The sequence below is a fragment of the Primulina eburnea genome, chromosome 1 (assembly GCF_022965805.1).
Source record: "Primulina eburnea isolate SZY01 chromosome 1, ASM2296580v1, whole genome shotgun sequence".
Taxonomy (NCBI): Eukaryota; Viridiplantae; Streptophyta; class Magnoliopsida; order Lamiales; family Gesneriaceae; genus Primulina; species Primulina eburnea.
The window spans coordinates 63,581,974-63,603,924 of record NC_133101.1 but is presented as its reverse complement, the minus strand read 5'-3'; the positions used below and the strand labels follow the sequence as shown (position 1 = coordinate 63,603,924).

The 21,951-nt window shown below is 36.1% G+C and overlaps 1 protein-coding gene and 1 pseudogene across 3 annotated transcripts; one reads left to right on the top strand and one right to left on the bottom strand.

The window, feature by feature from the left end:
* Window positions 1–40: 40 nt before the first annotated feature.
* On the top strand, window positions 41–10,049 carry LOC140840259 (14-3-3-like protein B; annotated as a pseudogene).
* A 4,376-nt stretch (window positions 10,050–14,425) lies between these two features.
* Window positions 14,426–19,028, bottom strand: LOC140840249 (protein DETOXIFICATION 18-like). Of its 3 annotated transcripts, none has more exons than XM_073207502.1 (8): window positions 18,881–19,028; window positions 17,266–17,736; window positions 15,800–16,344; window positions 15,611–15,697; window positions 15,418–15,474; window positions 15,089–15,327; window positions 14,880–14,998; window positions 14,426–14,710 (listed from the first exon to the last, which is right to left on the bottom strand). In XM_073207502.1, the coding sequence occupies exons 2-8, from the start codon at window positions 17,527–17,529 to the stop codon at window positions 14,606–14,608; spliced, it is 1,416 nt and encodes a 471-aa protein (XP_073063603.1). In that variant the 5' UTR covers window positions 17,530–17,736; window positions 18,881–19,028; the 3' UTR covers window positions 14,426–14,605. The 3 variants fall into 3 exon arrangements, with proteins under 3 accessions (XP_073063603.1, XP_073063622.1, XP_073063612.1); XM_073207521.1 differs by having other exon boundaries at window positions 17,266–17,670; XM_073207511.1 differs by having other exon boundaries at window positions 17,266–17,642.
* Between the last annotated feature and the right edge of the window lie 2,923 nt (window positions 19,029–21,951).

Here is a 21,951-nt window from a genome sequence, read left to right as displayed (position 1 = left end):
AATATCCACCACTCTCATCGAACGGTCCATGTTGATTTTTAAAATATTAATGGTCATCCCTTGAATATATGCCCTAAATCGACTCCTTGCCTCTGAATTTCAAAACCGCCCCCCCTCGCTGCATCCCTCCACTCACTCTTATCTACAGAAAAAAAAAATTCCCTTTGAATCGCACAGATCTTGCTTCCTCACCCTCCAGCATTTCCTTTTCTTCCCAGGAGTATTAGATAGCTTATTAGATATTTTAGATATTAGATGTGTATCCACATCAGCACACTTAGGGGGGTGTATTCAATCTTGGAAATTTAATTACTTTCATTGACTTTTGTAGAGTTTAAAAGTCTAGAGGTATTGAACATAGACTTTTATAAACTCTATAAAAGTTTAGTAGTATTCAAATTAGATTTTTCTAGAGTCTTAAAAAGTCAAGTGGTATTCAACATTGACTTTTAAAAACTCTATAAAAGTCTATAGGTATTCAAATTTTCAATAGACTTTTAATAACTTCATGGAATTCATTAACATACAAACATTAAAGCCTAAGGTACAACTATAAATTGTCAAAAATTGTATTTGGTTCAACCCAAAGATTTGGATGGATTTCTAAAACTTCTAACTCATTCACAAGCTATTTATTTCTCTCTCTGTCGCTTCATATCATCTCTCTTCTTATATTCTCTCCTCTCATCTATCTCTATCACTTTCTCAAATTTTCGAAATGTATCTCTATATATATTTTCATCTTTCATTTTTTGGCTGATTGTTCATTTAATAGTTTTTTTATTTTAGTATCATAGGAAATTTTGAATTCTAGAATTGATTTTGTGATTTTTAATTTATGATGAATACAAATCAATGTAATATTCAATAATAATAAAAGATGATCCAAAAAAATGTTGCTTAATTCTTAATAATTGAAGAGCCTTGGAACTATCATGATTTTTTAATTTTTTTTAGCATTTTCAATTAATATGTAAGCTATGATATTTTTATACAATTATATCAACACAATGCTAAATAATATTCTTTTCACATGTATATTATCAATTCAAAAACAAGGTACAGTTAATCAATTGATGTATTTTAAAAAATTTACAAACATAGATACAAACCCACATATATACACATGTATGGATTAAATGATTTAATTTTTAAATAAGTAAATTTATTTATTAATATAAATATTGAAAAAATATTTCAAACTGAATATGTTAGATATGTCAATTAATTATTGATTCAAAGAAATTAATAAAAGATAATATGTTGTAATTAAGTACAAAATTTATAAAATTCTATAAAATAATTTTTCCACAAAAGTTTATAAAAATCTTGCAAAAAAGTCTACATGAATCCATATAAATCTGTTTATAAATCTGTGAGATTCTGTAAAAGTCAATAAAAATCTATCAAATCCATAAAAGTCTATCATTTAAAAAAATCATTAAAAGTCATCAAAACTTTGAATTGAATACACCCCACTTAATACACACACTCTCACACTCCATTGTATATAAAAGCGACTTATTCATTCAATGAAGAATAACGATTTTGGATCAGTTCGTTCATTTTACTTGTAATATGATATCAGAGCAGTAGCAATTGTGCGATTCAGTTTGTAGATCTCTCGTATCGTCTTCCATGGCGAAGGGGAATCAAGCCAATAATCAAGCAGCTCCGTCTTCTACTCTGGTGTCTCGAAATCATGTTGAAGACTCCAGTAGTCCTTTCTATCTTCAAAACGGAGATCATCCAAGTCTTGTTTTGGTATCTCAACAACTCACTGGTAACAATTTTAATACCTGGAATCGAGCTATAATTATGGCGTTAACCGCGAAGAACAAGCTAGGTTTTGTTGATTGCACAATCGTACAACCACCACCTGATGATTTGTTGTATGGTGCGTGGATACGCTGCAACAGTATGGTCATCTCTTGGTTACTTAATTCGGTTGTACGTGACATTGCGGATAGTTTGATGTATATTCCTACAGCATCGGAAATGTGGATCGATCTCAGAGATCGATTTCTTCAGAGCAACGCTCCGTGCATTTTTCAAATCAAAAAGCTACTCATGGATCTTCATCAAGGTTCAATGAATATTAGTGCTTATTACACTCGTCTGCGCACTCTTTGGGATGAGCTCAAGGATTTTCAACCTATAGCTCCATGTCATTGTGGATCTATGAAACAACTTGTGAATTTCCAGAATCAGGAATGTGTACTCCAATTTTTGATGGGACTCAATGATTCATATGCTCCAATTCGTGCACAGATTCTTATGATGGATCCCCTGCCTGTAATTTCCAAAGTGTTCTCCTTGGTTATACAAGAAGAACGTCAACGCTCTATACATCAGAATTTGTCTCAAATCACAGTGGTTCACTCTTCAAATGCAACTACGACAAAGAGTTCAAGTTCTTTTAATCCAAAGGGCGGTAAATTTGACAAACAAAGTAGGAATGATAAACTCATTTGTTCTCATTGTCATTACACAGGTCATACCGTGGATAAGTGTTACAAGCTTCATGGATTTCCTCCTGGTCATCCAAGGTTTCAGCAACAGTCACGTGGTCACATTAATGCTGTTAATGCTCCTCCCGATGGTGTTAACGTTCCCTGTGTTGATGCCTCTGGACAATCTACATCTCAGTTAGGTGATAGCTTAACTCCGAGCCAATGCCAACAACTCCTTACTTTCCTTACTGCACAACTTCGACTTGGCTCTGTCCCTGCTCAGGCTCAACAGCAAGAAGAACCTTTTGTGTCATGCTTTCATGGTACAATTCTTTCTTCACCACATTTTCACACCGTGAATTCAGAGTGGATCCTAGACACAGGAGCTACTCATCACATTTGTTGTGCGTTATCTTCTTTCAAGACTTATACACCTTGTACTGTGTCTGTGAAATTACCAAATGGTACCTCAGTTCAAGCCACGCACATTGGTGTGGTTTGTTTATCCTTTGCTCTTGTCTTGCAAGATGTTTTACTAGTCCCTCAATTTCACCTTAATCTTTTGTCTATCAGTTCACTTACTGTCCAGACGTCTTGCTTAGTCTTCTTTGTTTCTGATTCGTGTTCTATATAGGATCCATCAACCAAGAAAGTGATTGGGATGGGTAGACGCATTGGCAATCTTTATGTCCTCACTGATTCCACAGTTATATCCACACCAACAGTTTGTAAAGTCTCTTCAAATAAAACAGACCTTTGTCATTTTAGAATGGGACATCCATCCCTTACAAGACTTTTTGTTGTAGGTCATGAATTACATTTTCATCCCATAATCAATGATGTATCACACTGTTCTATTTGTCATTTGTCCAAGCAAAAGCGATTACCTTTTAAATCTACTGGCTCCATTTCTGAAAATCCTTTTGATTTACTTCACATAGATGTTTGGGGACCTTTTTCTCCCATTAGTGTGGAAGGTTTTCGATATTTCTTGACTATCGTTGATGAACACAGTCGTTATACTTGGGTTTATCTTTTAAAAACTAAGTCTGAAGCTGTTGTTGTTTTTCCCATTTTTTGTGAGCTTATTCATACTCAATTCAATAAGCTCATTAAAGCTGTCCGTTCCGATAATGCCCCGGAGTTGAACTTCTCCACATTTTTTCAAACCAAAGGCATTGTTCATTTCCATTCTTGTGTTCAACGACCCGAACAAAATTCAGTGGTTGAACGCAAACATCAGCACATCTTGAACGTCGCAAGAGCACTTTATCTTCAGTCTCATATTTCTTTAGTGTATTGGGGAGATTGTGTTCTTACAGCCATTTATTTAATCAATCGAACCCCTTCTCCTGTTCTTTCCCACAGGACGCCTTTTGAGTGTCTTCATCACAAAGCTCCATCTTATTCTCACTTGAAGGTTTTTGGGTGTTTTGCTATGGGTCGACCCTCCTCACTCATCGCACAAACAAGTTTTTTCCTCGGGCAATTCGGTCCGTATTTCTTGGTTATCCTCACGGTTACAAGGGATATAAACTCTTAGATCTTGCTACTAACACCATTTATATATCTAGGGATGTTGTTTTCTATGAACATATTTTCCCTTGCAAAGATGATCCATCCTTTTCCAGTGACTCGAGTTTCTTTTCGGACAAAGTGTTACCTACCCATAAAGCTCTTGTCCCTCACGATCATTTAAGTACTCCTAGTCCATCATCTCCTATCCACACACCAACAAACAAACTCGTGTTCGTACCAAACCCGGGTATTTGACTGACTATCAATGTTATGTCCTTCCTTCTTCCACCAACAGCTCCACTGCTCATCCTCTTGTCTCCTATCTTGGGACTTCTCATCTTTCCCCTTCGTATAAAGCTTTTGTCCATAACATTTCCTCAATCTCCGAACCTCATCGTTACTCTCAAGCTGTCTTGATTCCTGAGTGGCGACAAGCTATGGTTGAAGAGCTGCAGGCTCTGGAAAGGAATGGAACTTGGACTGTAGTTTCTCTACCACTAGGGAAAACACCAGTTGGTTGTCGATGGATTTACAAAACCAAGTTTTTAGCTGATGGAACTTTACATCGGTATAAAGCACGTTTGGTGGCCAAAGGTTATACACAACAAGAAGGGTTGGATTACCTTGAAACATTCTCTCCTGTTGCTAAGATGGTCTCTATTAAAGTCTTGTTAGCTCTCAGTGCTATACACAATTGGACTTTGCTACAACTTGATATAGATAATGCCTTCTTACACGGAGATTTAGATGAAGAAGTTTACATGTCTTTGCCTCTTGGTTATACAAAGCAGGGGGCGACTTTACCTTCTAATGCGGTTTGCAAGTTGCATAAGTCCTTATATGGGCTCAAGCAGGCCTCCAGGCAGTGGTTTTCTAAATTTTCCTCCACTCTATCAATCCTTGGTTTCGCTCAATCACAGGCTGATAACTCTTTGTTTATTCGCACACGTGGCAATATTTTTCTTGCATTATTGCTTTATGTTGATGATATTGTGGTGGCTACAAATGATCCTAAAGAGGCTGACGATCTCAAATGTTTGTTGCACAATCATTTTTCACTCAAAGATTTGGGCCCCTTGAAATATTTTCTGGGCATTGAAATTACTAGATCTCCACAAGGTATTTCCATGTGCCAAAGACATTATGCTCTTCAATTGTTGTCTGAGGCTGGCTATCTCGGGTGCAAACCACGTGTTGGGTAATTACCCCGAAGTGATGCCTACCACGATGATAATAGCACCCAAATTGCGGAATAAAACAATCAACAAGAACACAAAGATTTACGTGGTTCACCCAATATAGGCTACGTCCACGGAGCACTGCAACTTTTATAACCGGAAGAAATATTACAACAAGTGTATACACCAATACACTCAATATCCCACGATCCCAACCCGAGTATACCGAGAAAAATATTTTCTCTAACTCACACAAGAGAATTCCCGCACTCAAGAAAAAAATACACTCTTTTTTTCTATGCACTCTCTTTTTATCAATGCTGAAAAGCTATTGATTTTGAGATACAATAACTGAAGGAATTGAGCTCTATTTATAACTAAATCCCTCATTCATTATTCAGATTCTTTCGATGTGGGATGAACGTTTTATTATTATTTATTTAATGTGTGGGCCCCACCACATTAAATAAATCTAACCACCCACCTAACAATTCTCCCACTTGAAGACTTGATTTCAATCATGTCTTCACACCAACAGTGCAGCAGCTCATACCTCCTTTGTTAGTCCAGGAGACCAACTGAAGTCAAACACAACTTCAGTTTTTTCAATGATAACAGCCTTCGTGAACATATCAGCTGGATTCTTGCTTCCAGGAATCTTCTCAAGCTTCAAGACTCCATTCACCCGATCTCTAAGGATCCTCATTCCAAGGATTTGTTTTGCACCACCCAAATCCTTCAAAGCAAATTCCTTTGATAACTCTTTCCCGAGTTTATCAATCTCATCCAGAAAAACTCCTGCTATCAACATATCATCTACATATATCAGTAGTATGATATAATAACCATCAAGCTTCACAGGACAACAGTGATCAGCCTGATACCTCAGAAAACCATCATTATTCATTACACCATCAAACTTCTTGTACCACTGTTTTGGAGCTTGTTTGAGACCATACAAGCTCTTCTGAAGTTTGCACACCATTTTCTCTTTCACTCGTACTTCACATCCCTGTGATTGATTCATTTCTTCATCTAGCTCGCCATGAAAAAACGTCGTCTTTACATCTAACTGTTCCAGATGTAAATCTTCTTTTGTCATCAATCCAAATACAGTCCTGATAGTAGTTAACTTTACCACCAGAGAGAAAATATCAGTGTAACCAATGACTTCTTTTTCACCTTTTACAACAAGTATTTCTTGGTACCGTTTGCTACCATCATGTTCTAACTGGTACTCCCACTTGCTATGTAAAACCTGTTTACCTTCAGGAAGTTTTGACAACTCCCACATGTGATTGGATGACAGTGAATCCATCACATCTTCCATGGCTAACTCCCACTGTTTAAAGGTCTCATAAACATCCGATTTATTTTTCGCAAAATAAACCCAGAATTTCCTGCTCGAATCGTCAACAGTAGTGCCATAATATCTTGAGTGATCTCCGAGGGATATCACAGGAGATGGTCCACATACATCAGTATGTACCAGCTCCAAATCAGCTGATTTCGGTTCTCTAACCTCTTTTGAAAAGCTCACCCTTTTCTGCTTTCCAAAAAATACAGCTTTACACAGCTTGTGTTCAACGATCTTTAATTCCGGTAGCTTTCCGTTTGAAACAAGCATCTTCATTCCCTTCTCACTCGTATCCCCAAGCCTATTATGCCATAGACTTGAATTAGCTCCAGCATCCACAGCCGCTAATTTATTTCTCAAACTGGAGGTCATATACAATGTTCCAGTTTTCTTTCCTCGAGCAACAATCATGGCTCCCTTTTTCACTTTCCAGGAACCATCACCAAAGGTCACCTTATGACCTTCGTCATCAAGCTGTCCCACTGAAATCAGATTGTATGTCAACTTTGGTACATGCCTTACTTTGTTGATTTTCCAGACAGATCCATTTGCCATCTTCATCCGGATATCACCCATACCAATTATTTCCAAAGGTTTTCCATCAGCCAGGAAAACTTTTCCGTAATCTCCCGCAATGTAATTATCGAATACATCACGATTACCAGTGGTATGAAACGAAGCTCCCGAGTCCATAACCCAAGAATCAACAGGGCTTTCCATGGATAATATCATAGCATCATGTACTTCCTCAGTAACAGCATTGGCATTATTCTTCGTTGATCTACAATTCCTTTTCAAGTGACCAGTCTCACCACAGCTCCAGCACTTCACATTCTTTTCAAGGTTGCTTTTGTCTTTTCCATTTCCTGACTTGGATCTACTATGCCATTGGTTAAAACTCTTTTCGCCACTCCTGCCCCTTCCTCTATTCTCGAGATTTAGAGCAGAACTTGATGATGTTCCTTCACCAAAATCCATCTTGCGAACTTCTTCAGCAAGAATTTGATCTCTGACATCATTAAATTGTAGCTTTCTTTTTCCAACAGAGTTACTAACCGCTGCCCGCATCGGTTCCCAATTGTCTGGTAAAGACGCCAAAAGAATAAGTGCCCGAATCTCATCATCAAATTTAATTTCAACCGATGTTAGTTGTGAAACAATCGTGTTGAATTCATTGATGTGTTTAGCCACCGATGCATCTTCTCTCATCTTCAAGTTAAATAACTTCTTCATGAGATGCACTTTATTATTTGCCGATGGCTTTTCGTACATGTCCGACAAAATGGACATCATCTCCTCCGTTGTTTTTGCCTCCGCCACGTTATGTGCCACGTTCTTCGTTAGGGTCAATCGTATTACACCTAACACTTGTTGGTCAAGAAGCTTCCAGTCATCATCCTCCATCTTTTCCGGTTTCTTTCCCGATAGAGGTTGATGCAACTTCTTACTGTACAGATAATCAATAATCTGTAGTCGCCAGAACGTAAAATCTGTACTGTCGAACTTGTTGATACTAGGTCCCGATCCATCATCTCCAGCCATCACTTCTCTAGCCTTAGCAAAAAATCTAAAAAATCTTTTCTGATGTGGAAGATCAGACAAAGCTGCAACCACAGAGCATACTCTGAATTCTTAAGAATTTTCACAACAAGGCTTTGATACCACTTGTTGGGTAATTACCCCGAAGTGATGCCTACCACGATGATAATAGCACCCAAATTGCGGAATAAAACAATCAACAAGAACACAAAGATTTACGTGGTTCACCCAATATAGGCTACGTCCACGGAGCACTGCAACTTTTATAACCGGAAGAAATATTACAACAAGTGTATACACCAATACACTCAATATCCCACGATCCCAACCCGAGTATACCGAGAAAAATATTTTCTCTAACTCACACAAGAGAATTCCCGCACTCAAGAAAAAAATACACTCTTTTTTTCTATGCACTCTCTTTTTATCAATGCTGAAAAGCTATTGATTTTGGGATACAATAACTGAAGGAATTGAGCTTTATTTATAACTAAATCCCTCATTCATTATTCAGATTCTTTCGATGTGGGATGAACGTTTTATTATTATTTATTTAATGTGTGGGCCCCACCACATTAAATAAATCTAACCACCCACCTAACACCACGTTCTACACCCATGGATCCCACCTTGAAATTAAGCCAAGATGCTGGAGATCTTCTCCCTGATCCTTTGGTGTATCGAAGATTAGTTGGACGGCTGTTATACCTAACAATTACTCGTCCTGATTTATACTTCTCGGTCACGAAGCTGAGTCAATTTATGTCCAGTCCACGGACCACTCATCTGCAAGCAGCTTATTCAGTTCTTAAATATTTGAAAGGAACTCTGGGCCAAAGTTTGTTCTATAGCTCAAGTTCTGAAGTCCGTTTGAACCTATTCTGTGACGCAGATTGGGCATCATGCTTGGATACACGCCGTTCTACTAGTGGTTATTGTGTTTTTCTTGGTTCTTCAATGATTTCCTGGAAGGCTAAGAAACAGCATGTTGTTTCCCGTTCCTCTGCTGAAGCAGAGTACCGTTCCATGGCCAATGCAACGTGTGAAGTTCTCTGGATTATTGCCCTTTTACAAGACTTGGGAATTTGTCTCAACAAACCAGCTACCTTGTTTTGTGATAGCCAAGCTGCCATTCACATAGCATCCAATCCGGTTTTTCATGAGCGTACGAAACACATTGAATTGGATTGTCATCTTGTTTGTGAAAAGCTCTGTGCTGGTCATCTCAAACTTCTGCACGTTTCTTCCACCAACCAATTGGCAGATTTGTTCACCAAGCCCCTACTTCCAGCTCGTTTTCATTTGTTGCTCTCCAAGATGGGTGTCCATAACATCCACTCTCCATCTTGAGGGGGCGTATTAGATAGCTTATTAGATATTTTAGATATTAGATGTGTATCCACATCAGCACACTTAATACACACACTCTCACACTCCACTGTATATAAAAGCGACTTATTCATCAATGAAGAATAACGATTTTGGATCAGTTCGTTCATTTTACTTGTAATAAGGAGAGAAACCCGAATTCAGAATCACCATGTCGGCGCGTGAGGAGAACGTTTACATGGCGAAGCTGGCCGAGCAGGTCGATCGCTACGAGGAAATGGTGGAGTTCATGGAGAAAGTGTCGATGTCTCTGCCTGAGAATGAGGATCTGACGGTTGAAGAGCGGAATCTGCTGTCAGTTGCCTATAAGAACTTGATCGGAGCTCGCCGCGCGTCTTGGAGGATTATTTCCTCCATAGAGCAGAAGGAGGAATCGAGAGGAAATGAGGCCCATGTTACCACGATTAAGGGCTACAGATCCAAGATCGAGACCGAGCTCTCCAATATCTGTGATGGGATTCTGAAGCTGCTGGACTCGAGTCTCATTCCCTCTGCGTCCGCCGCCGATTCTAAGGTTTCTATCTCAAGATGAAAGGGGATTACCATAGATATTTGGCTGAATTCAAAACCGGTGCGGAAAGAAAAGAAGCTGCTGAAAGCACACTCACTGCCTGAATTCAAATAAGTCGTATTTTATGTGGTTTTCCTTGTTAGAACTTTCATACTAATTAGGTCTGTTTGGAATGGATCGATTAAATATTCCATTAGAGAGCCTGGTCTTGACTCTTTTATATGGTATTCATCCTTGTTCGACTCTTGAAATCACATCTAGCAGTGGTTGGGATCAAGACAAGAAGATGAAAATAGCCAGTTGATATTGAAAAATCCTATCTTGGTTATTAGAGTTCTTCATTTCTAAGATCTCCCGTCAAAGAAGATGTTGTGATTTCCTATATTAACAGCATACCTGATGGAAACAATATATACTATCAGATGTAGATGCAATTTTCTCTATATGAAGACTTTTTTCTGGTCAGATAGGTATGCTAGAGCGGTTGGAACTGTATCATGATGATGAGATTTAGAAAGTGACACGCATTTGCCGCAAGAGTATACAGTTAGTTGCACTAAGGTTTGTAGCTAACTACACATAAGCTACACCCAATAGAACCAATGCGCTAATCATCACATTCTCAAATTATATTATGAAAAACTATCGAATCAATGGAAAACTGAGATACGATAAGACATAAAAACAACTAAGTAAAAAACTACAATCCTACACCTTAAGCAAAAAAGTCGGGAACAAACAAAGTAATTTTAAAATGTCAATTATCCAACGAAAATTTAAGAAGAAAAATACCCGCATAGAATTGTATCGCTCTATCCAATTAATTAATTTTCTAAGACGAGAGGATGTCAAAATTGAATGGTACCCAACATACGAAGCTGCACTGCAAACATCATATTCCAAGAAAAGCAAGTGAACGGAGACAACATTTTTTTACCACATAAAAACTACAATTTTGACTTCTTACCATCGATTCGAGCCGGTGAGTCCGACGCCAATTTATTTTTCCAGTATTCTGGTCAGGTAGGTATGCTAGAGCGGTTGGAAATGTATCATGATGATGAGATTTAGAAACTGACACGCATTTGCCGCAAGAGTATACAGTTAGTTCCACTAAGGTTTGTAGCTAAGCACACATTAAGCTAAACCCAATAGAACTAATGTGATAATCATGACATTCTCCAATTATACTATGAAAGATACCGAATCAATGGAAAACTGAGATACCATAAGGCATAAAACAACTAAGTAAAAAACTACAATCATACACCTTAAGCAAAAAAGTCGGGAACAAACGAAGTAATTTTAAAATGTCAATTATCCAACGAAAATTTAAGAAGAAAAATACCCGCATAGAATTGTATCGCTCTATCCAATTAATTAATTTTCTAAGACGAGAGGATGTCAAAATTGAATGGTACCCAACATACGAAGCTGCACTGCAAACATCAGATTCCAAGAAAAGCAAACGTCGTGAACGGAGACAACACTTTTTTACCACATAAAAACTGCAATTTTGACTTCTTACCATCGATTCGAGCCGGTGTGTCCGGCGCCAATTTATTTTTCCAGTATTCTGGTCAGGTAGGTATGCTAGAGCGGTTGAAATTGTATAATGATGATGAGATTTAGAAACTGACACGCACTTGCCGCAAGAGTATACAGTTAGTTCCACTAAGGTTTGTAGCTAACCACACATTAAGTTACACCCAATAGAACTAATGCGCTAATCATCACATTCTCCAAATATACTATGAAAAGCTACTGAATCAATGGAAAACTGAGATACCACAAGGCATAAAACAACTAAGTAAAAAACCACAATCCTACACCTTAAGCAAAAAAGTCGAGAACAAACGAAGTAATTTTAAAATGTCAATTATCCAATGAAAATTTAAGAAGAAAAATACCAGCATAGAATTATATCGCTCTCTCCAGTTAATTAATTTTCTAAGACGAGAGGATGTCAAAATTGAATGGTACCCAACATACGAAGCTGCACTGCAAACATCAGATTCCAAGAAAAGCAAACGTCGTGAATGGAGACATCACTTTTTTACCCCATAAAAACTGCAATTTTGACTCCTTACCATCCATTCGAGCTGATGTGTCCGACGCCAATTTATTTGAATGGTTGAAATAAAAAATAGAGATAAAAGTGTGTTGAAATTTTTTTAAAAAAAACCCAAATCAAAAGTGTAATATTAGTATCATATAAGGGTAAAACTGGAAAAAAAAAAGTTGGTATTCTCTCAAGGTAGCTAATATGATGTCCTCACACCTAATATATATACTAGTAAAAGATGCACATGCATTGCATGTGTTATTATTATTTTCGATTTAGAAAAGTTGTTCGATTTAAAAGAGAAGTTTTGTTTTGATTTTTTTATATTTAAAATATGGAGTGACTTGAAAAAGTTTTTAGTAGAGTAAGAAGGGTAATTATGGAATTAAGTATTTTGGTGTCCTCAAAGGTAGTTATTCTAAAGCCCTCACACTTAATATAATAGTATATATATATATAGTTTTGATATTCTGCAAACCTACCGTGCACACATATGTGAGCACCGATGAGTTGTCATTCACTCATTGGATGTGATGAAATATAGAAAAATTGTGCATCCAATGGGTGAGTGACACATCATCGGTGCTCATATAGGTATGCACAGTAGGTGTGCAGCATATCAAAACTCTATATATATATATATATATATATATATATATATATATATATATATATATATATATATATATATTTTAAGTAAAGCCCACAAAACTGGAAGACCATGAAACAAGAAGCCCATTCTGCTTTCAAAATTGGGTCCAAATATTTGACAGAAACAATCACATTCAAAATTTTTATATCCCGTTTTTTTCTTATTCTTCTTCCAGTGCAGGCTCTAATATTCGATAATTTTCAAGGACCCAACAACAAATCACCAAGTCAAATTTCAAGTTCTTAAATCTAACCTGGTAGTGGCTCCATTTTTTTTGTGAATCAAAGAGTACAAACACATATTTTTTCTGATACGAACAGTTTCCAAACCCAAGTTTGGGGATTTAAAGACAATTTACCCTCAAAATATTCAAAAAAAAAAAATCAATATTAGTAAATATCGTTTGGAAAAACATGCATGATGAATTTATATTGAGAATTTTGAATTCATTGGTTCCATACCTAACTATCAAAATGGGGAAAAATATAAGAAAAATACCAACTATCTAACAGGTAGAAGATTTTGTTGTTGATATGGATTTTCCCAAAACATTTTCAAGAGATCTGCAACCTAAAGGTAAAATGACTAAAAAAAATATTTTAGTAAATTCGAAGTAGAAACAAGAGAGAACTCTTTGTCCATAAAACGAATTTGTCTCACACATGGTGCTCGCTGGATATGTCAATCATCTACCAAGAAACAATGACTTACAACTTGTGATAGTAGCACTACAAATCACAAGTTAAACAACCAGATAATATAAATTCAAGTGCTCATCTCTTTGTTTGATTCTCTCAAAGGTAATGATGTATTATGAAAAATATGTTGTTTCTATGATATCTATGTTCATTCAATCAGATGGAAGCTTTTTGGAGTGCAAAAAACCGATCACAAGTCCAATTAAAACCTCTCGGAAGCATTGATCCGTAAAAAGACAATATTTTTTTTTTTGGAACAGACACTGCTGACTCCCCCACACCACTTTTCGGGTGAGGGTGCGTTCACCATTCTAAAAACAGAATGAAAAAATTGTAAGCTAGCGCCCCTGGCCACTTTCCAAGCGTGGGTGCACCTATACTTCGAAAAAATGCATATTGAAAAAATTTTAGGTGGCGCGAGGCCACCAAAAAAGTGACGCCTGCTGCTACAATAACGCACTTATTTCGTTTTGAGTCTCTTGTTTTTCTAGTATCTTTGTTGCTTAATCTTCATTCATTAAGCATTCCAACATTTTTTTATTGTAATCATGGAAAGTTATATAGTAAAATGTAGCATGATTCGATGTGGATAATAACTGGGGGTCGATTTCATTTTTTTTTATTTAGCGAATTAGTAAATTTGAATGAAAAGTGTAATCATTTTAGAAGTTGCAACAAGTACTCCTCAATGACCCTTGATTTTCTTCCGCGGCTTAGGCAAGCAAGAAGCAAGAACATCTTGCATATCATACCTATACAATCTATTAAAGAGTTTGTTTGATTGGAGAAGCCAATACAATAAAAACATTTTTTTAACAAAAAGTGATTTCATTAAAAAATATATTGTTTGGTTACAAAAACATATTAAAAAAATATTTTAAAAAAATTATAATTTTTTTACTTCTACTTCTATTGAAAAATAAAAACAAAAACATTTTCCAACATTTATGAAAATATTAAATTTGCTTATTTTTTTAAAAAATAAAACTACTTTAAAAAATTGGACTTTAAGAGTTTTTTCAAGCTTCAACTTCTGTATCAAAACTCACCCAAAGTTGAAGATACTGATATTTAATCGTTCTATAGATTATATTGAACTCAAAATTAAAATCACTTAATTGGAATTTTGTTCAAAAAGTCATTAGAGAAATAAATTACTCGAAAATAGATCTCATTGGGGAATTTTTCGTGTTCATCTAACGGGACCAAACTTGAACAGTACTGGCTTCAATGTCGGAGGATAAATCATGCATGGGACAGCTCCACCCTTGTCCAGTTTGAGAACTTCGAAAGCAGAATTAGGCCTATCATCTGGACTGATACACCACAAACTATCCCAATCCACAGTCCCTATTTCCAAACCAAAAAAAGAAAAGATTTAGTCAAGAAAATAATATTAGACCATCTTTATAAGTTAAGCATCTAAATAAAAAAAGGGGGATTTTAGTATGTGTTCGATACATGCAGAAATATGATGCTAGTAAAAATTAATAATAAGAATATATATACGTAAGTTTACCTTAGCATATAGTTTAAACTTGAAACCGAGTAGACCAGCAACAGGCATGCCAATGCAATAGTACGCTCCCAAGTTAATAAACGCTGCCAAATGCTGCCAACCACATCCCCTTGCTACTCCTGTAAATTTAGTGCAATTTTAGAATTTAACATAAAAAATTATTCAGATAATCTCCAAGAAACATGCAAACTTTTGTGGAGCAAACCAACCTGAAAAGATTCCTTGAATAAAATCGCACGTAACAGATGCAATGAGTAGGGGTATCATCGAGGCAAATGCATCGATAATCACATGGCTGTCGGTAAAGGAGCTAGCCCACAAATTATGGCCAAAAAATAGGGCTAATACAACACAAACTACAACAAGAACAGTTAGTTTAAGGGTGACAACCATGGCATGTCTGGCTCGATCTGGATTTTCTGCTCCTAACTCGTTGGATACCCTCGTGCTGCAAGGACAGATGGCAAGATTTATTAGATTTAATCGGAAGGAGGAGATGGAGGTAGTCGAAAGATTTGTCGATTTTCAGTGTGATTACCTAGCTGCAGCACTGAGGCCATTAGCAACCATAAACAAGATGGCTCCTGTATTTACACTGCATAAATATTGCAGGGGTTGATACTTAGACAGTAGACAAGAATCGCGCTTTAAATGATTATCTTTTCAAATTTCATGGCAAAATCTTTTGATCCAGACAGAGTTTCAGAGAAATATATGAGCAGAAAACTCACCACATTGCAATCAGAGAAGTGGTAATATCAGAGTTTGGCATCAATCCCGCCATCAAAACTAGAATATGAAATGCCCAATACTCCAGACTGATTCAAACAGACGAATAAAAAAAATTAATTGTTCCATTCAAATTTCAATCCGATTGAACACAGATCATATAAAAACATGAATTTCTAAGAATTACTAACCAAACCATGGCTGCAGAAGGCAGAGCAATCTTAAAATTCGTAAAGACGTGACTAAAAGACTCGCGGGTAAAACCTTCCCATGTTGTCTCAAATTTCTTCGCCTTGAGCACATAAAAACTTAACATAAGTACTGAAATCCACAACGAAATTGAAGCTGCTACTGGAGCTCCCCTATATCCCAGTGTGGTCCAGTGAACCAAAACGTAGACGATTCCCAAATGGAGGGCTAAAGAGACCAACGAACACACGACGAGCGGCATTACCACGCACTGTGTCTGAAGAAATCTCAAAAGATTTTGCAAAAAACCAAAAGCAAAGAGCCCGGGAATGAGATACTTCAGATAGAGACCAGCTTGATCTGCTATTTGAGCATCTTGATGCAACAAAATCAATACGCTATCGGAAAACCACCACAGAATGGATACTGCAATTGTGAAGACGATGGTTATAATGCATGACGTTTGTAGATATATCCCTAGCATCCCATATAGTCTTGCACCATATCCTTGTCCACATAATGTCTCAAGTGCACCACTCAAGCCAACCTAGAGCGAGAAGCAAAAAGTTCATGATCAATCAATGAGAAGAATGGAAGCAACATTTCATCCGATCGTAGATTTAGGTCCATCCTTTTCTTCATGTTATATATGTTTCGAGTATTTCCCAGATGTTTCATAAAAAATAAAACAAAGTTAAAGATGTTACCTTTTTTAAGTAACTACGATACGACTAATTCTAAAATCAATTTTCTAGAGAGAAAGACAGACTGCCAATTAAAGCAGTAAAGTTGTCTATAAAACTCAGCATCCCTGTTTTTCGAAAACCCTTTCATGCAAATCATCACTGTATCATCAAATATTGCTTTTTGCATCACCGATATCGCATGAATCCGTAGAATTTGCAACCAAGAGTAAGAGTGAATTAAGAAAGACAATTTCATGACAATCCCATTTCTTGTAGCCAATATTAAATTTCCTTACATCATAGAACAAGGACCAGAATAGACAGTAACAGATAAAGATAAATAAATGTCAAGATAATCAACATATCGCATCCTTATCTCAATTTGAGGATTGGTCCAACCATCATTGCTTTCATAAAAATCAAATCAAATCAAATTTCTGACTGAAATTGAAGAAGGGCCAGCTTACTTTCATGCGGCAGTAATTGTCTTCAAAACAAAACCTCTTAATTACATCTTACAGCACTGGTTACAATAAGAAGATCACGGTCTCTTGCTACAAATGCTCTAAGAGAGCATACACCACAACAAGAAGAAGCAAGTTCTCAATTAAAGAAAGTGATTCGGTTAAAAATCACTTCTCGGATCAAAATCACATGCTCTTAACTACAGTTATCTGCTTCAATATGCCAAAAATTATATTCAGCCACCATCGTACATATCTATCAACAAATTCATTAAGTAATATCAGGAAATAAGAAAAACAGAGAAACAAGGTACGTACCATGAGAGCGTAACCAGTGACAGAAGCCCAAGAATTGGCCAGATTGGACCCAGCGAGCTCGAGTTCTCCGAGGTGGCCGGCAAACATAACAGACACCAATGGAATGAGGTAATAGGAAACATTAGTCAGCATCATTGGCAATACGAAAAGCATCTGATCTTTAGCCTCTTCCACATCAATAACCTTGCTGAGCCATCCCCACACCTTTTTCCTCACCAGCATCGGAGTCGCCGCCGCCGCCTCTGCGCCATAGGTCGATGACATCTTCACCCACCCAAGCTACTGAACTAGCTCTACTCCTGCACCACCACTCTTCTACTTGCGTGGAAGATGGTGTGGAGATAGTCTCGTATCCAACGTGAATCCCGAACTTTTGTCTTCTTCGAAGTAAAAAGATAACCGGGACTATTTAATGTAAGAATTTAGACCACTACTGTAGCGTCTACTCATTTTAAAAGTGCGGAAATATTCCTTCAAAAATAATCATATTCACCATTTAATAAAAACACACATATACGTAATTTTTTCTTTAAACCAATCATGCACCGTATTTATCATAATTGCGTAAAAATCATAAACGTGATGCATAAACATTTAAAATATCATGAATTTGTGCTCAAGACGCTGCCAGTACCAAAATCTAACCCCGGGTGCAAAATGACCATTTTGCTCCTGGAAACCCGAAAACCATAGTTTCACCCCTGGACCTCTAAAATTAACCCGAAGCGTACCAAACTCCTTAAAATGTCCCAAAACATTTTTAAAATCATTCCTAGACGTAAACTCGAGTCCCTTTCATAACTTAACCGATTCGTTTTAAAACTTGGACCGAGGTCACGGTTTTAACCCGAATCAAACCGAAACTTAACCGATTTTTTTCCAACTTTTTACCACACCTTGTAAACATCCAAAAGGTCCTAGAAACCTCAAAACCAGCCCTCTAAACTCTCGGCCATACCCCAAACGAGCTGCTGAAAATTCCGCATTCCTAATTTCAAACCCTAGTGCATATGGCTACCAATAATCGATCCTAACCCAAAACCGACGTGTCCAGCCCTCAATGCGACACTCCAGGACCAAGACGGAGCCAAGGACTCTCCTCCTGGACCACTCCACACGTGCCTACAGCCTCATGCACGCAGCCCGACGTGAAACGTCCGACGCACGCCAAAACCTACGCCAACACGATTCTTGCGACTCGATCTATTATAAGGCCGTGACCAGCTGTGGTTGGGCCTTCCTTGGCTGCGTTTCAGACCCTTAGGGTCTGTACCGTGACACATGTCAACCCCCACCTCACAGCCGATCCCTTCCCCATGCCCCGATCTATCTCCAAGCAACACGCGCCTTAGATCCGATCGGTCTACCCCTTAACTCGACCGACCTCCGACTTCAGCTCTTAATCCACACCCCACGTGACTCAACAACCCTTAGCATGAAGATCTAGCAGCCCCTTGCACAAGGAATCAAGAATCGTGAGATTACAATCAAAATATGCTCAACTTTCATGCAAAAACCCTGCATCACATGTGTATGATCTGATTTTTAACAACTATGGTACACACATCAGCAGTATATGGCGTGCAAGATGCATAAATGAAAGTACATAACGTGCCTTAAATGATAAGAACGCGAGGAGATCGAAGAACGATGGCCCGAAGGATTTCTCTTTGCAAGAAAATGGTAGCCGAAGCCTTCTTCAATTTTCTGCTGTGAAAACCGAGGAGAATGTTCTGAAAATGACGGGTGTGGCGTTAGGGTGTCGGCTGGACAATGATTGGGTTTAGGTTAAGGAGTACTTTAGGTGATATTAAATAGTAAATTAATAATTAATGGGTCCTAATTTAATAATTAAAAGTTTAAAAAAAATAATTAAGCCCAACAACCTTAAAAATATGCTCATTAAATCTAAAAACATTTCCGAAAAATATTTCGTGTTGGAAAGTTTTTGAAAATATTAGCTGAACCCTCAAAAAGTCATCCGATACAATAAAATTTGCGTACCGGATAAAAATAAAATCTCGCAGGTAAAAATACCCAATAAATCTCATTTCTTGAAAATACCTTTAAAACATCTTATATTAATTAATAAAAATTAATCATGTAATAAAAATAATTTTCCTGAAAATTCTCCAATCTCCGATCCTCGTTTGAGCGCGAAATGAAACTTAAAAATCTTTAATGCATGAACCTTTAAAATTTCGTGAAATAAATTCTACCATGCATGAATTATGCATAAAAATATTTAAACATAAATTAATGAAATAAAAATACAATTAAAACTTTAAAACAATTTAATAAAATACCAAAGAAATTTAATAATTTGCATGCATGTGATTTACGTGAATTTTCCGATTTTTGGGACGTTACAACTACTTCCCAACTTTTTATCGGTTCAACCCAACAACAAGTCCAAAAGTCAAAGTTCCTATCTTTTTGGTAAAACATGAATTTACATCTTTTTTCATGTTATAAAATATATATATTCCCACTCTCAGAGATAAAAATATAATGTGGATTTATTGTATTATTTACATACCCAAATGATTTGTGTCCTCCCCCGAAAATAATGACTAGGGAAAGAGACAGTTTTGCGTGTGAATCGTATAATAAAATAAGACGAAGTGTTGTACTAATAAAAATTCATGATGTTAGGTGCAAAATTAATTCAGCGAAATCATATTTTTGTAGTCTACACGAAGACAAATTATTTGATCCACACTTACTTGCATGTTTATATGTTCATATTCTAAGTAGTATTTTCAATGTTAATTTGTATATATGAAATTGTAATTTTTTTTAGCAAAAAAATTTTAAAATTGAATTCAAAGTAGTAAGCTATTTGCAGAAAATGACAATATAGAATCATTATGAAATTTTTTTGGGCCAATGAGCCACATAGGGAGGATTTTAAAAAACACGTTTGTTCTCGTCTCATGTTGAATTTGTTTAAATATCTTTGTGGAAGAATAATTCATGAGCATAAAATTTATTATATTTCAAGTTTCATATCATAGAAAAATTATTTTCCCCTGAATTTTGATATTTAAATATCAATACAGAAATTTAAATTTTTTAAAAAGAAAAAACCGATAAGATGGTGACAATTGATATAGGAGAGAAACACATAGAAGAACCTATAAACATTTAAAAATGAACAAGATATAACTTAGTTCGAAGAAATCAGATCACATAATAACACACAGAATAACTACAAAAAATGGCATTGGTGACAACTTTTTCAATCACCCGTAATTAAAAAGTAGTATTTTCAATGTTAAAATTAAAATATTGTTATAAATTTGAAATGAAGCAGTACAACAATCGAAAATTATATTTAACTAAGATGGCACGAATAATTGAAAAATACAATAATCGAAAATTACAATAATTGAAAAGTATAAAATATAAAATATAAAATATAATTAAAATAATTTAAAACATAATTAAAACAATAATTCAAATAATTCAAAACACATGGGAGCCGCGTGTCAGCAAATCAGCGACGATTTCTAAAAAATCGTCGCTAATTGCCCATTTTTAAAAAAAAAAATAAACTGACGCAACGCTCACACACATTGGAGAGAGGTCCATTGTGACTGCCTTTTTTGCAGCCAACATGTACAGATACAATTTGATTATTTTCAGGAGAAACTTCGTCGGATTTTGTGCATGTCAATAACTTCGTTGGTCAAAATGGCGTGACAAGGAAATATCAAGTGCTGCTACTCTATGAACTAAAATAGAAAAGTTATAATAATTATTCCTCACGTATTAGGTCAATAATTTATGTGAGAGGAACTTATGGTGTTATATTTTTTTGGAATTTCGTATTTGATAAAAAAAATGAAATTTGAATATTGCTTCAATTGAAATTAAAAGATGATCGAGCTGTCTCATATTTATAGATAGATTTCTGTACAGTGTGTAAAGTGATGGGAAAAAGGGTGGTGCGTGCTTTTGATCACTCGGGCCATACTTAGTCCCAAATTATTTCCAGGCCGAAATTGCTGAAATACCCTTCGTTCGTCCACGTGGAGGGATGTGATTGGTGGATCGGCCGAATCTATTAAAAGTAGCCCATACATAGCTCACTGTGCATGGTTTCTAAAGAGGAAAAAGGCAACCAAAAAATGGCATTCGTGACCATTTTTTCAACCACCCGTAATTAAAAAATAGTACTTTAAATGTTAATTTGTATATATGAAATTGTAATTTTTTTTAGCAAAAAAATTTTAAAATTGAATTCAAAGTAGTAAGCTATTTGCAGAAAATGACAATATAGAATCATTATGAAATTTTTTTGGGCCAATGAGCCACATAGGGAGGATTTTAAAAAACACGTTTGTTCTCGTCTCATGTTGAATTTGTTTAAATATCTTTGTGGAAGAATAATTCATGAGCATAAAATTTATTATATTTCAAGTTTCATATCATAGAAAAATTATTTTCCCCTGAATTTTGATATTTAAATATCAATACAGAAATTTAAATTTTTTAAAAAGAAAAAACCGATAAGATGGTGACAATTGATATAGGAGAGAAACACATAGAAGAACCTATAAACATTTAAAAATGAACAAGATATAACTTAGTTTGAAGAAATCAGATCACATAATAACACACAGAATAACTACAAAACTTAACTCACATAACATAGTAACATGAGTATATGAACTTCACATT

Excerpts from the sequence above, each read along its gene's own strand:
- LOC140840249 (XM_073207502.1), bottom strand. The coding sequence starts at position 17,529 with ATGTCATCGACCTATGGCGCAGAGGCGGCGGCGGCGACTCCGATGCTG. Across the intron at positions 15,328-15,417 it reads GGCCTCAGTGCTGCAGCTAG|CACGAGGGTATCCAACGAGT; the intron begins GTAATCACACTG and ends CTGTCCTTGCAG. Across the intron at positions 14,999-15,088 it reads TATTCAAGGAATCTTTTCAG|GAGTAGCAAGGGGATGTGGT; the intron begins GTTGGTTTGCTC and ends CTAAATTTACAG.